The sequence below is a fragment of the Nerophis ophidion genome, linkage group LG20 (assembly GCF_033978795.1).
Source record: "Nerophis ophidion isolate RoL-2023_Sa linkage group LG20, RoL_Noph_v1.0, whole genome shotgun sequence".
NCBI classification, from domain to species: Eukaryota; Metazoa; Chordata; class Actinopteri; order Syngnathiformes; family Syngnathidae; genus Nerophis; species Nerophis ophidion.
The window spans coordinates 2,600,312-2,616,429 of record NC_084630.1 but is presented as its reverse complement, the minus strand read 5'-3'; the positions used below and the strand labels follow the sequence as shown (position 1 = coordinate 2,616,429).

The 16,118-nt window shown below is 40.0% G+C and overlaps 1 protein-coding gene across 2 annotated transcripts; it reads right to left on the bottom strand.

Annotated features, from left to right (window-relative positions):
- Positions 1 to 6,333: 6,333 nt before the first annotated feature.
- Positions 6,334 to 16,025, bottom strand: pla2g12a (phospholipase A2, group XIIA). Of its 2 annotated transcripts, XM_061880294.1 has the most exons (5): positions 15,657 to 16,025; positions 13,104 to 13,180; positions 9,928 to 10,093; positions 7,059 to 7,159; positions 6,334 to 6,979 (listed from the first exon to the last, which is right to left on the bottom strand). In XM_061880294.1, exons 1-5 carry the CDS (start codon positions 15,874 to 15,876, stop codon positions 6,971 to 6,973), a joined length of 573 nt encoding a protein of 190 aa, XP_061736278.1. In that variant the 5' UTR covers positions 15,877 to 16,025; the 3' UTR covers positions 6,334 to 6,970. The 2 variants fall into 2 exon arrangements, with proteins under 2 accessions (XP_061736278.1, XP_061736277.1); XM_061880293.1 differs by having other exon boundaries at positions 6,334 to 7,159; positions 15,657 to 16,024.
- Positions 16,026 to 16,118: the final 93 nt, after the last annotated feature.

The window sequence follows — 16,118 nt, the reverse complement described above, 5'->3', positions numbered from 1 at the left end:
TACATAACCCACACTAAAAACTAATAACACAGGACGACGTGTAATAATTACACACAAGTACATCAAAAACAAAAATAGCTATTTGGTTTGTTTATAAGAGTAACGTGGAGTTTCATATGATGAATGACAAGCTACAAACTTCCGTCCTTTTTAATGAACCCTTACCTTTGTCTCCTAGCAAGACTTCTTCCTTATTGCCTTCCCTTCCTGGTTTCCTCGTTTCCTATGTCCTACTAAGTCAGTGCTTATTAACCTTGTTGGAGCTACCAAAACCCACCTAGTTTCATATGTGCATTCACCGAACCCTTCATTAGTGACAAATAAAATGTTTTGTTTTTTTTTCAAATTCAAGAAAAAGTTGTATGTTTTTGGTAACAGTATAGGGAACATATTCTAAGTAACAAACACTTAATTTTGTTATGATCTGTGGTCTGGATCATGATGTTAGTTTTCGGACTCTTTTAGTTCCTGTTTGCGCTCCCTTGTTTTGTTTGGTTACCATGCCGACTTATGATTTTCACCTGCTGCTGGTGTTCAGACCGCGCACCTGTTTGTAAACAGGACCCTTATTTAAGCCTATCTTTGCCAGTCAGTCGGCCTGGCGTCATTGCTTGTTTTCATGCGATACCACAGTTTGTGTTGCTCGATTCATGCCGGGTCCATGTAAGTCTTGTTTATTTTTTGCCACAGTTTCGTGTTTGTTCGAAGCCATAGTTTATGTTTGTTTGTTTGTTTGTTTCATGCTACAGTTTTGTGTTTGTTCCACGCAACAGTTTATGTTTGTTTACCTCATGCCCACCAAGATTTCTTGAGTTTATAAATATGTTCCTACCTGCAAGCCTTGTCCTGAATAGTCTGTTTGCATCCCGGGAGAACAAACCTTGCAGTAAGCTGCGACCCCTCCGTCATGAAAGAATGATCATAAGTCGACATGGTAACTAAACAAAACAAGGGAGCGCATGATCATTATCTGTGGTTTGGATCATGATTTGTTAGTTTTTGGACTCTTTTAGTTCCTGTTTGCGCTCCCTTGTTTTGTTTGGTTACCATGCCGACTTATGATTTTCACCTGCTGCTGGTGTTCAGACCGCGCACCTGTTTGTAATCAAGACCCTCATTTAAGCCTATCTTTGCCAGTCAGTCGGCCTGGCGTCATTGCTTGTTTTCATGCGATACCACAGTTCGTGTTGCTCGATTCATGCCGTGTCCACGTAAGTCTTGTTTATTTTTTGCCACAGTTTCGTGTTTGTTCGAAGCCATAGTTTATGTTTGTTTGTTTCATGCCACAGTTTTGTGTTTGTTCCACGCCATAGTTTGTTTGTTTACCTCATGCCCGCCAAGATTTCTTGAGTTAATAAATATGTTCCGTTTGCATCCCGGGAGAACAAACCTCGCAGTAAGCTGCGACCCCTCCGTCATGAAAGAATGATCATAAGTCGACATGGTAACCAAACAAAACAAGGGAGCGCAAACAGGAACGTAAATAGTCCAATAACTAACAAAAACATAATCCAGACCACAGATCATGACCAATTTACAGTTATTTGGACACTAGGGGAACATATTCTAAGTAATAAAGACTTAATTTAGAGTTATTTGGTTAGGGTCAGGGTTAGGGTTATAATAAGGCCATTACGAATAGGCATTAATAAGTACTTAATGACTAGTCAAGAGTTAATATGTTACTAATTTGCATGTTAATAAGCAACTAATTAATGGTGAATATGTTCCCCATACTTAAGTGTTACCATGTTTTATTTACTGGTGCACAAATTGAAGCGTGCATGAACATCATCTTGTTCAAACAACAAAACCGACACAGTGCATAAACTCACAACAAATGACACACATGCAAATCAGTCAGCTGTTGCCGTACCCGTAATACGCAGATAGGGAGAAGTTTGTATTTACACGATGAGTCGGGTGTGTTTTGACCTCCCATCGAACCCAGGTTAAGAACCACTGTACTAAGTACTTCTTTGGCGTCACTTTCCCCACTTGTCTGACTTCAAGGCTCTACTTCGTGTCTCCTTTTCATGTCCGCCATAGTTTTTTGATCTTCTCCGTGTTCCTTCATTCTATTCACGCTTTTCTGCTTCTATTTGCCTCCTTTATTCCTTAAGTTCCTTAAATTTGTCTTGTCTTCTTTCTTTCCATCCTTCCTATTAGCGCCCTTGACCCTTTTACGTCTCAGCTGTTTTCCTTGTCTCCTTATGCCATCGGTGTCCAAAGTGTGGCCTGGGGGCCATTTGCGGCCTGCAGCTAATTGTTTAGTGGCCCGCCACACATTCTACAAAAATAAAAAATAAAACACAAAAAAAAAGTAGAATGAGGTGAAATCTAACGGGGAAAAGTTGCAATGTTGACACAAAGCTGCCATGCAGGCTGTTTGTTTTTCCTTTATTTTGCTCTTATTGCCAATGCTAAAAAGAAAACAATTAAAAAAAAACATTATTTTTATAATGAATTATTGACCTACTTAAGGCTCCAATTACTTCAAATATTTCACTTTATAATGCTTATGTGGAAAATGATGTGCATATATTGTGTGGTTGCCATATAAAAACAGTGTTTTCTTTGACAAAAGAGCATAAAAACAACAAAATAATAGTTCAAACGTAAACTTGACAGATATATCTGAAGGTGATATCGTAACTTAAGTGTTGAAAGTAAAACAATTAATAATAAAAATGTATCACTTTATGAGTGGGGGACCTTTTGGATCCCAAAGATATTTAGTTGGATTTTATTTATTTTTTCACTGTGATTACTCAGAAATAACAATACATTTAAATCAATGGTGTCCTGCATTATTGATCTTTTTAGGGCTCCAATTACTTCAGTTCAAACATTGCTTTCTGAATGTTTTAGGCAATGGGGAGAAATACTGCATATTTCAGTTTTACTATAAAAAACAAAATTGTCTTTGACTGGAAAGGCGTAAAACCTTTTTTTTTTTTTTTTTTTACTTTATATCAACCTGAAGTTGATATAGAGATTTACTGCAAGCATTACATAAAAAATGAAAATAAAATTAGACTTATTCTTACGGAGACCCTCTTTGGTCCCTGGGAGTCCCAAAGGTAAAATAAAACAAAAAACATACATCTTATTGTGGTTTGAAAATGAAAAATATCAAAACGGCCCCCGCAAGTGGACATTTTTCCGTGTGTGGCCCTCAGGGGAAAAAGTTTGGACACCCCTGCCTTTTGTCAATACCAGGCACCTCATTCAGTCATATTTATTTATTTATGAAAGAGACGTTTCTGCTAACAAGTTAAATGTGTTTAATAATAATACAAGCATGTTCAATTCCTTTCTTTCACGAAGACAAGAAAATAAGTGTATTACCTGATTTTGATGACTTGCATTGACAGTAGTGCTGATAACGTCCACATTTTCAAATGGAGAATAAAAGTCCTCCTTTCAGTCCAATACCACATGAAAGTGGTTGGTTTTTTGCCGTTTTATTTGTCCAGCTTCCATGCTCCTTTTTATACACTTTACAAGAAAAACATTGGCGGCAAACTCCGAAGCTTGCTAGCTTGTGTGTGTTAGCTTTCTGAGACTCTTATTTTGTTAGCGCAGGCAGAATGAAGTAGCGCTTTTATTGTGAAGACAGGAAGTGCAGTCGGTCTTCAGAGTTTTGACGGCAGGTACAGCGTGAGAGAGTCTGTTGAAATAAAAAGTGTTTCTTGCCTTGGTGTCAGTCATTTTGTTCTTAATAATAATCTGGCAGCGACCAGCGTCATCTCACACGACCCTCGGGTGTCTTGAATGTCAATCAAGTGACGTCATAGTGAAGATGAATGAAAGCTAATATTTAGGTCTACTTGCCTCCTTTAAATTAGGACCCTTGTCAGGCCAGATTGTGCTGACTGTGACAAATGCCTGCAGGGCTTGAGCAGAAACAGGCTAATAAAACTGTAACTTTTGACATAAGACTATACAATAAAGACGGAACTACATGAGCATTATTTTTGGCTCTTTTTGAATCAGCGTTTTTTCCTCTTTCATGTCCTTTGATGTTTCCTTCTTTTTTTCTTGCGTTTTGACCTTATTTTTGGTGGACTTTTTGCCTCTGCACTGCAACCTCATTGTGGGATAAATAGTATTTTCCAGTGATTCTCAAGTATGTGGTACGCATGCGCCATCTAGTGGTAGGTCGAATCATTACTTGATTATAGTACAGTGTTTTATTCTTATCAGGGGTCGGGAATCTTTTTGGCTGAGAGAGCCAAGAAGCCAAATACTTTAAAATATTTTTTTAACACTGAACACAACTGAACGCGTGCATTTTAAAGTAAACCAACATTTCAAGAGTATAATAGGTCTCTCATTCTTTGTAATAACATTGTTATTCTGAAGCTAACTGTGGAGGGGGCGTGGCCCGCGGGCCTGCAGCGAAGCGAGGTGTGCCAGGACCGGCCTCAAAATCAACGACAGGTCCGCAGATGACCCACTTGGGCCTTGTTATCTGATCACCTGTCACTCTGTTATAAGCAGCAGCCAGGAGGAGAGACGGGGTTGGGGCTGGAGCCAGAGCGCGAGCAAGAACGAAAGAGAAAAATACAATTACTGGAAAGCAACTGAGAGACTTATTGAAAAATAAAACAATATTGTAACCCTGAAACAGGCTCTCATGTCGGTGCTTGGTGGTCTGAAGAACCCCCAGGAGGGCAAGTCCCACACTAACCAATAATAAATAAATAACTTATTACCATTAATGGAACTTCTTGAACATAAAAAATCATGAGAATGTTTTATATTTTGAAAGTTATTTTGAACACTGTGATTACAAGTGGAATTATTCATTACCTACTGTGTTAAGCCAGTGGTCCCCAACCTTTTGGTAGCTGTTGACCGGTCAACGCTTGAAAATGTAAAATCTGTCCCACAGATTTACTATCATGTGTGCTTACGGACTGTATCCCTGCAGACTGTATTGATATATAATGTATATATTGTGTTTTTTTATGTTGATTTAATGATTTAAAAATATTTATAATTTGGTTGGGGATCACTGTGTTAAGCAATGTCAGCTAAGATTAATCTGAGAGCCAGATGCAGTCATCAAAAGAGCCACATCTGGCTCGCAAGCCATAGGTTCCCTACCCCTGATCTATATTAAGTTAAAGTACCAACGATTGTCACACACACACTAGGTGTGGCTTCAAACAGTGAACAGCAGACCTGGGCCACATACGGCCCACCTGACGGTCTACATAATTTTTTTAGACCTTTAGCATCAAAACTGTCGCTGCCATTATGATGTGCAGTAATGTTTTTAAATGACCGTAAGTGTTGAACTATACAAAGTATTTCAATGGTTGAAATCTGCGCTTTTGGGTGTTCTGCGAGTTATTAAGGTAATCTATGTCACTGCAACTCAGACAGGAACAAAGCAGAGTGGGCAGGGTTGGTTTTCAGAGCAGTCAGCCCCAAACATGTGTGTCAGCAACAGATGTGGAAGCAGATTCTCACAAGAAATGACTGCAATAAAGTGATAATATATTATACTGTAGGTGTTTGTTACATTTTGTTGCTTGATTGTAAAATATGTCTATGGAGAGTGAAAGAGAAGCGATGTTCACATGTTAATAGTCGGTGTTGTATTGTTTATATACGTTACACTTATTTTCATGTACATTTTGAGTGTCCCATTCAGTAAAAAAATTAAAAATAAAATTCCATTCAGTTTTTTTGAGGTGGGTTGTTATAACTTTTTTTTTTTTTATATAATTCTATCAAACATTGTGACTTTTGGTATTAGTGTTTCTGAAAAAAAGGGACCCAAACACACATACTGTACAGCAGGTTTTTACAGCTAAATGAGTATATATCATTTTTACACACACACACACACACACACACACACACACACACACACACACACACACACACACACACACACACACACACACACACTGGCCCAACTAAACACATTTTTCTTACGTGGCCACCCCGAGTTAAAATATTTGCCCAACTCTGGTGTACAGTAATGTTACAGGAGCCAAACATATTGAGTGTACTCGTTAAATAAAACCTTTGGCTTGTTTTTAATGAATACATAGGCCTACTAAACTATTGTTAGTGTTTATTATGGTGGAACATGGACAGCCAAGTTTTTTTATAAAGGAGTACTCGGTGAAAAAAGTTGGAAAACCACAATCTTATTCTTGAAGTATTTTATATGAAATATTTTCCAATGTAAAGGAAATGCAGGAAACATTATTTCGTTTGAGTCATTTTTCTTTAGAGCTTGAAAAACCCCTCATCTGTTGCGTGTAGCTGACAAATTAAGAATAACAAAAAAACTCTTGACAATCATCAATACATTGATTGTTTATTTGAATGACATTTCAAGGCAGGTTGAAAGAAACAGTTTCCTTACTTCAATTGTGCATTTTTTCCTAACCGATAACATCATAAATAAAATTCTAATTTCAATATTTTGTGTCAGTTCATAATTTTCTAGTGACATCAATTATAATCAGTTGCCCTCAATTTAATTGTAGACCCAGTTTGCAGTTAGGCTGCCTTCAAGGTGCTACTAACTGGTAAACACTTCATTGAATTGTTATTTTATATTTCAACAATCAGATGGAAAACTTGCTTTGCATTTAGAAGTCAAGCAGACACTATTTTTGCTATTGCAGCAATCCTTTCAAATAGGGTTCAAATTGCGCCCAAAATGGCTTTTTTCATCCAACAACATTCAGTTAAGAAAATATTTTTGCAAAAAATGATGAAGTCCATTATTGCCAAGGTTCCAGGTTTTAACAGGTGGGGGGGGCAGCTTTGCATTTAACATGTAAAATGTTTAAATGTGTGGTTTACCCACCAGTTGAACCAGCCTATTAAACAGTGAAAAGACAATAAATTAATAAATGCATATTAAATTATTTACAGGCTATTAATCGATGCTAAGAATATTCATAAAGTTCCGTGTCTTAGAAAACATGTGACTCTAGTATCCCTGAGGAAAAAAAATAAACATATTAGGAATTTGTCCCAATTTCATTCACACTTGCTTGTTCTCACAGCTCCTTCTTCACCTCGTACTGACATATGCAAGAGTCCCGCTGGCTGTCCAGGTAAGGTTTGCATCCCAAATGCATCACGGCGTCAAACAGCAGCGTTACAGCCGACTCGCACGCTGACCACAAACATAAAGAAGAAAAGTGCATTCAGTGTTGTGTGGAACAGTGGTTCTCCACCTTTTTTTCAGTGATGTACCCCCTGTGAACAGTTTTTTAATTCAAGTACCCCCTAATCAGGGCAAAGCATTTTTGGTTAAAAAAAAAAAAAGAAATATAGAAGTAAAATACAGCACTATGTCATCAGTTTCTGATTTATTAAATTGTATAACAGTGCAAAATATTGCTCTTCTGTAGTGGTCTTTCTTGAACTATTTGGAAAAAAATATATAAACATAACTAAAAACTTGTTGAAAAATAAACAAGTGATTCAATTATAAATAAAGATTTCTCCACATAGAAGTAATCATCAACTTAAAGTGCCCTCTTTGGGGATTGTAATAGAGATCCATCTGGATTCATCAACTTACTTATAAACATTTCTTCACAAAAAAAGAAATCTTTAACATCAATATTTATGGAACATGTCCACAAAAAAAATCTAGCTGTCAACACTGAATATTGTATTGCTGTATTTTCTTTTCACAGTTCATGAACTTACATTCATATTTTCTTGAAGTATTATTCAATGAATATATTTATAAAGGATTTTGGAAATGTTGCTATTTAAAAAAAAAAAAAAAAAAAAAAAAAAAAAAAAAAAAATCACACGTACCCCTTAGCATACCTTCAAGTACCCCCAGGGGTACGCGTACTCCCATTTGAGAACCACTGGTGTAGAACAGTGGTCCCCAACCTTTTTGTATCTGCGGACCGGTCAAAGCTTAATAATTTGTCCCGCGGCCCGGGGGGGGGTGTCCTTTTTTTTCTTTGTCATGAAAAAGGGACGTTTTTGTCATGAAAAAGGGAGTTTTTTGTGGTTGGTGCACTATTTGTAAGTGTATATTGTGTTTTTTATGTTGATTTAATAAAAAAATAAATAAATAAGAAAAACATTTTTTTTTTTTTTTATTAATAAAAAATTCTTCTGCGACCCGGTACCAATCAGGCCACAGCCCGGTACCGGGCCGCGGCCCGGTGGTTGGGGACCACTGGTGTAGAACATACACAGACTTGTACTAAACCTTGAACTGGCAATTTCAACGGGGAAAAAAGGCCTATTGCACCCTCTGCTGGACACGTCAAGCAATACAGCAGGAGAACACATTTTTACCAGAAAAAAAAGGTGTTTCAGTGATATCAAAAGTTTTTTTTAATAATTTCCCCCCAAAATAGAGACATTTTGCAACTTTTTCTTAGTTTTACAAAAAAAGCTGCTAAATAGAGCAATTTTGTGGTTTCTCAAAGTGATAAACGTGTCTTGTTAATGGTTTTCTCCACCTGTTGCTGTAGTGAACTCATCATAAGCCTTGTTACTGTTTTTTAAGATAGCAGTCATCAGATTGTGTGACTTCTGAATCCTCCTTTCAAAAAAAAGAGTGGTCAAATTGTGCAACTTTTGGTTTTCTCAAATTTATTGGTCAAATTCTGCAACTTGTTATCTATTTCCTCAAAAGTGATTGAAGTGTTTGAACTCTTAATTCGTTTTTTCTCAAATAGCAGTCAAATTGTGCTAATTCTTATTAGTTGTCGCTTGGGATTTAAGAATTTCGTACTGCAGTTATTGTGACTAAAATGAAGCCGGTTGTTATGACCGCTGTGCTCAAAAAGTACTCATGCCCGCTCTTCCATACACATGGCGATCAGTGTGCCAACTTGCATCTAGCGCAGGGGTCGGGAACCTTTTTGGCTGAGAGAGCCATGAAAGTTAAATATTTTAAAATGTATATCAGTAAGAGCCATATAATATTTCCATCCATCCATCCATTTTCTACCGCTTATTCCCTTAGGGTGTTGCGGGGGGCGCTGGCGCCCATCTCAGCTACAATTCTTTAATGCCAAATACAACAAAAGTAAGACCAACATTTCTAAAGTATAATAAGTCTCTTATTCTTTTTAATACGATTTTTATTCTGAGGTTAACCAATAATAATTCAAATACTTCTTACCATTAATGCAACTTCATGAACAGGTATGGTAGAAAATGATGCATATATTATCACACAACTTTTATGCTTAAGGGCCATTGCTATAACTATTAATTGTGCTGAAGTGGTATATTTCTTTGTCTTTGCAAAACTGGCATTCCAAAAGATTGCAAGCTAGTCTGGCATCAGTATCCAGGAACAGCCTGCTGACTGCCAAGGCCGGACACCGCCGTGACGCAGACAGAGCTGAGAGACGAGGCGATATCACCAGCGTCAACACATTTGCATTTTTGTATAGTCGTATATTGTGTCTAACTGGAGTTATCGAGATTACCCCCCTCCCTCAGCGACAGCTTCAGTGATGTAAACAGGGACCTCCCAAATAAAAAGGCTGGACAATTAGAACGTAGTTTGGATCTGTAACTAGAATACAGCCCAAAACACGTCTCCTCATTGAGCCAAATTGAACTCTGTCTCTGCATGATTCCTTGCTTCTCGTCTGTTTAATAAATTTCATCAGTGTTTGAACCTGACGGATTACCAGCGGATATAATGTAGAAATGTCAGCTAAGATTTATCTGAGAGCCAGATGCAGTCATCTGACTCGAGAGCCATAGGTTCCCTACCTCTGATCTAGTGATTCGCGCACTAACTGGCAGCTGGCAATGAGCGAGCTAGCATCCCAAAGTTGTCTCCTGCATAGGAGGCCTTAGGGGAGTTTGTCCTACTAATAGAAAGGTTTCTGCCTCACTGGGCTGCAGTAGAAAGAGAAAATGAACAAAAAGGTGCAAATATCAAACCTTGGACACTTTGGGCCAACCCCAGAGTCCTCTGCACGTTCCTGCAAATGGTCTCCAGGCACTCCTGGAACTGCTCGTCACAGTCGTGCTTGTCTCGGCCGCAGGTGTCGTAGCAGCGGTCGTGCTGGTTGCAGCATTTGGTCATGGAGGGGATGCCCACGTCGAACTGGAAGCACAACACAGGAAACATCATAATTCCTTATTATTGCGCTTGAATGGCGAGGGTACCTGGCATAGGCGCCCATCTACATTTAGCCAGTGGGTAAAATTGTTGTCCCCATACCAATATTTTGGTACCAATACCAAAAGTATTTGAACTTTTCTAAATATAACAGACCACAAAAATGTCATTTTCAAAAAACAAATCTTAAAGTCCTACTGAAAGCCACTACTAGCGACCACACAGTCTGATAGTTTATATATCAATGATGAAATATTAACATTGCAACACATGACAATACGGCCGCTTTAGTTTACTAAATTGCAATTTTAAATTTTGCGCGAAATATCCTGTTGAAAACGTCGCGGTATGCGCGTGACGTCACGGATTATAGCGGACATGATGTTCCAGCCCCGATCCCAGCTATAAGTTGTATGCTTTAATCGCATAACTAAACAGTATTCTGGACATCTGTGTTAATGAATCTTTTGCAATTTGTTCAATTAATAATGGAGACATAAAAGAAGAAAGATGTAGGTGGGAAGCGGTGTATTACGGACGCTTTTATCAACACAAACATAGCCGGTGTTTCCTTGTTTACATTTGGCTCTTACCGTAGACATGAGCGGAGTGCTTGCGTCGTTCCTCCAGCTGCGGACTCTCTTGCCTCCTCCCACCGGCCGCCACCGACCGTCGGATGCTTACACCGTGGAGGAGGGGAAAAAAAAAAAAAATCTCAGCCCGGCTGCCTTGCCTCGTCGAGAAACATGGCTTCCCTCGGAGACACTGGCGGTCACCACACCCCTGGCCACACTGCTCCGACTTTCAGGTACGACCATATAATCTCACAGAAAAACTAGTAACACAATAAGCAAATAAGGGATTTTCCAGAATTATCCTAGTAAATGTGTCTAATAACATCTGAATCGCTCCCACTGCCCTAGCCTTTTTTTTCTTTCTAGTCCTTCACTCTTACTTTCCTCATCCACGGATCTTTCATCCTCGCTCAAATTAACGGGGAAATCGTTGCTTTCTCGGTCCGAATCGCTCTCGCTGCTGGTGGCCATGATTGTAAACAATGTTCAGATGTGAGGAGCTCCACAATCTGTGACGTCACGCGCACATCGTCTGCTACTTCCGGGTGAGGCAAGGCTTTTTTATTAGCGACCAAAAGTTGCAAACTTTATTGTGGATGTTCTCTACTAAATCCTTTCAGCAAAAATATGGCAATATCGCGAAATGATGAAGTATGACACATAGAATGGAGCTGCTATCCCCGTTTAAATAAGAACATCTCATTTCAGTAGGTCTTTAAAGTAGACAACTTGTCTTTTAGTAATAAGTAAACAGACAATGGCTCCTAATTTAGTCTGCTGACATATGCAGTAACATATTATGTCATTTATCATTCTATTATCTTGTCAGGTGGTAGAAAATTAATTATTAATCTACTTGATCATTTAGTGATAATATCTGCTTACTTTCTCTTTCAACATGTTCTATCTACATGTCTGTTAAAATGTAATAATCACTTATTCTTGTGTTGATACTTTACATTAGTTTTGGATGATAGCATTGAATGACCGTGGCCTTCGATCCTTCAGACGGCACTGTATCAAAAACCAACATCAATCTCTAAAGGATATCACCACATGGGCTCAGGAACACTTCATAAAACCACTGTCACTAAATATAGTCCGTCGCTACATCTGTAAGTACAAGTTAAAGCTCTACTATGCAAAGCGAAAGCCATTTATCAACAACATCCAGAAACGCCGCTGGCTTCTCTGGGCCCGAGATCATCTAAGATGGACTGATGCAAAGTGTAAAAGCATTTTGTGGTCTGATGAGTCCACATTTCAAATTGTTTTTGGAAATATTCGACATGGTGTCATCTGAACCAAAGGGGAAGTGAACCATCCAGACTGTTAGACGCAAATTTCAAAAGCCAGCATCTGTGATGGTATGGGGGTGCATTAGTGCCCAAGGCATGGGTAACTTACACATGTGTGATGGTATGGGGGTGTATTAGTGCCCAAGACATGGGTAACTTACACATGTGTGATGGTATGGGGGTGCATTAGTGCCCAAGGCATGGGTAACTTACACATGTGTGATGGTATGGGGGTGTATTAGTGCTCAAGACATGGGTAACTTACACATGTGTGATGGTATGGGGGTGTATTAGTGCCCAAGACATGGGTAACTTACACATGTGTGATGGTATGGGGGTGCATTAGTGCCCAAGGCATGGGTAACTTACACATCTGTGAAGGCACCATTAATGCTGAAAGGTACATACAGGTTTTGGAACAACATATGCTGCCATATAAGCGCCGTCTTTTTCATGGACGCCCCTGCTCATTTCAGCAAGACAATGCCAAGCCACATTCAGCACGTGTTACAACTGCGTGGCGTCGTAAAAAAAGTGTGCAGGTACTTTCCTGGCCCACCTGCAGTCCAGACCTGACTCCCATCGAAAATGTGTGGCGCATTATGAAGCGTAAAATAGGACAGCGGAGACCCCAAACTGTTGAAGGACTGAAGCTCTACATAAAACAAGAATGGGAAAGAATTCCACTTTCAAAGCTTCAACAATTATTTTCCTCAGTTCCCAAACTTTATTGAGTGTTGTTAAAAGAAAAGGTGATGTAACACAGTGGTGAACATGCCCTTTCCCAACTACTTTGGCACGTGTTGCAGCCATGAAATTAAGTTAATTATTTGAAAAAAAATTTAAATTTATGAGTTTGAACATCAAATATGTTGTCTTTGTAGCATATTCAACTGAATATGGGTTGAAAATGATTTGCAAATCATTGTATTCTGTTTATATTTACATCTAACACAATTTCCCAACTCATATGGAAACAGGGTTTGTATTATATGATCAGTGACTTTTTTATTATGCAAAATGGGCTAAACTCGCCACAAAAGTAACATCAGCAAGATAGATTTTCCCTAAAAATATTTTTTAAAGATTGGAAATTGCCTTCCATCCCGGCACCTTTAGTACCTGGAATCCAAAGAGAGGCGTTCCACACCCGTTGGGTGGCGGCGGCTTGTACCCGGGCCGAGGCGCCGCCTTGTAACCTGGAAGAGAGGAGCAAAGGTGAATGGTTATCTGCTTGTTTGAGATAAAGACATAGTGTACCAACATAACTCCATTTAGGGCTGGGGTGTCAAACGTACGGCCCGTGGACATGTTTTATCCGGCCACGAGTTTGCTAAGTATAAAAAATTAACCTGAAATTTTTGAATGAAAGAAACAGCTGTTCTCAATGTGTCCACTGGATGTCGCAATAGCAATTATTTGTATCTTTGTAGAATATGCTACATATGTACAAAATAAACCACGATTGTGGAAGCCGCCTCCCAGCAGCTGCACTGCAGACACGGCACAAGAGCGTAACGTGCAGGTTCAACAACATTTTAATCAAAATGTTTTCTTTCCAACAACGGTTTTCTCTTCTAGACCGTGATTTTTCAGCCACGTCTGTAACCTCCTTCCTCCTCTGCTCCCGGCCGCTTACCGTTAAAGACAACAGATGATTAGATTAGCACGTACCACCTGTGAAATCTAATCACCTGCCAGCTGTGTCTCGCCGTCAGCACATGCCCTGCCCGATGGTGCTCGTTCTCAGTAAAGTTAAAGTACCAATGATTTTCACACACATACCAGATGTGGCAAAATTATTCTCTGCATTTGACCCATCACCCTTGATCACCCACTGGGAGATGAGGGGTGCGGCGCCCGGGAATCATTTATGGTGATTTAACCCCCAATTCCAACCCTTAATGCTGAATGGCAAGCAGGGAGGTAGGGTCTCAAACTCAATCTACCAGGGGGCCACTGAAAGCAGAAACTGGGTGAGGCTGGGCTGCTAGAAAATATTTCTTAAAAAAAATCTAACATGCACTTTTTAATGACTACACCTTTAAATGGCTTTCCCGCCCTAGCAACATACTTGCCAACTCTCGCGATCTTTCCGGGAAACACCCGAGTATCAGTGCCCTTCCCGACAATATCCCGTGGGAATCATTCTCCCGGTTGTCACCAGGACAACAATATTAAGGGCGTGCCGTGATGGCGCTGCCTTTAGCATCCGCTTTTCCACCCCGTCACATATTGTAAGAGGCTTCTGCAGACTGCAAGACATACTTGGTCAACAGCCATACAGGTCACACTGAGGGTGGCCGTATAAACAACTTTATCACTGTTACAAATATGCGCCACACTGTGAACCCACACCAAACAAGGTTGACAAACACATTTTGGGAGAACATTCGCACTGTAACACAACATAAACACAACAGAACAAATACCCAGAACTCTTCAGGGCTACAATAAGGGGTGGGGTTGGGGGGGGGGTTATATTGTAGCCCTTGCAGTCGCTTACTGCGTCAACAGAAACCAAATACAACATGTGACACGCTGGCACGCTGTTTGTACAGGATGTAGAGGACGCTAAAGGCAGTGCCTCCACGGTGTCCTCTTAATATTATTGTTTGGGTGATTTTCGGGAGAATGATCACCCCTGGAGGGGCACTGAGAATTGGGTGTCTCCCAGAAAAATGGAGGGTATACAAGTATGACGCTGTAAAGCGCCGTTCAAATAAAACTTGCGGGCCGCACCAACATTAGATTTTCACATCAAGGTGCGGACCGTAAAATAACGTCTCGCGGGCCGCATGTTTGAGACCCCTGCTCTAACCACTAGGCCACTGAATATCCATGGACAGCGGCGATGACTTTTCCTCCTGCAAGCAGCACTGACTACACTTCCCCTCACAATGATGTTAGTACATCAGTCGAAATAAATGATCAAACTACATAAATAACATACTGTAATTTGATTTTGATACATTTTTTTATCTTGATAGATTGAAAATTAACACAAACTAATTTATCCAGAAAATATAAATAACGACAAAGATGGAATACTATTAGATTAGATAGTACTTTATTTATGCGCCACACTGTGAACTATTAACTGCAACATGTAAGAGTAAATGAAAACAACATTATGATTTGTACAATTATAGAAAGTGCTTGTTCTATGTCTTTTAAACAAAGAAGACAATCTTATGTTGTCTTTATTTTGAAGTTATCGTGTTGTGATTTTACCAGTCCGGCCCACTTGGGAGTAGATTTTCCTTCATGTGGCCCCCCATCTAAAATGAGCTTGACACCCCTGATTTCCCTCCATACATCCATCCATTTTCTACTGTTTATTCCCTTTTTTGGGGGGGTCGCTGGCGCCTATCTCAGCTACAATCAGGCGGAAGGCAGAGTACACCCTGGACAAGTCGCCACCTCCTCACAGGGCCAACACAGATAGACAAACAACATTCACACACTAGGGACCATTTAGTGTTGCCAATCAACCTATCCCCAGATTTAGGGAGCTTTATTCCCTTTGTTCTTAAACCTCACTGGCAATTGTCTCCCACACGTCATCGTTAAAATGCGTATTTAGACGATGATTGGTTGATGACAAAGTCACGTGACCAGAGAGAAATCAACGTAGTGACATTAAAAAAGTGTATTAAAAAAACGTTATCTTACCGTCGCTACAGCGGTAGTGACACAAGCCGTCGTCGCCGCCAAATAAGTCGAGCGCCGCGTTCAGATAGGTGTCGATTTTGTGGATGCCATTACGAATAGTTTTAAGAGTCATTCGCCAGTCGGGAGTCTCGGCTTTTTGTCCGCAGGCTGACATGGACGCCGGGCCGCGAGACAACACGAGCAGGAGGAACACCACATGGCAGCAGTTGGTTGTCAGCATGGCCCACTTAGGTAGGAACGCGAAGAGCGTCTAAAAGAGTACGAAGGGAAGGATTAAAAGGCAGTTTCACGTCGTCTTGGCGGCATTTCCACTGTTTTCTTTCTGTCCGCACCGGAAGTGTACGGCGTTTATTTCCGGGTTTAAAGCAGTCACGTGACGACCTGTAAGCCAATGACTTGACGTCGAAGGTGTCACGTGTGCAGTGCTTGGGTGACGCATCTGGTTTCGTTTTTTTCGTGAAG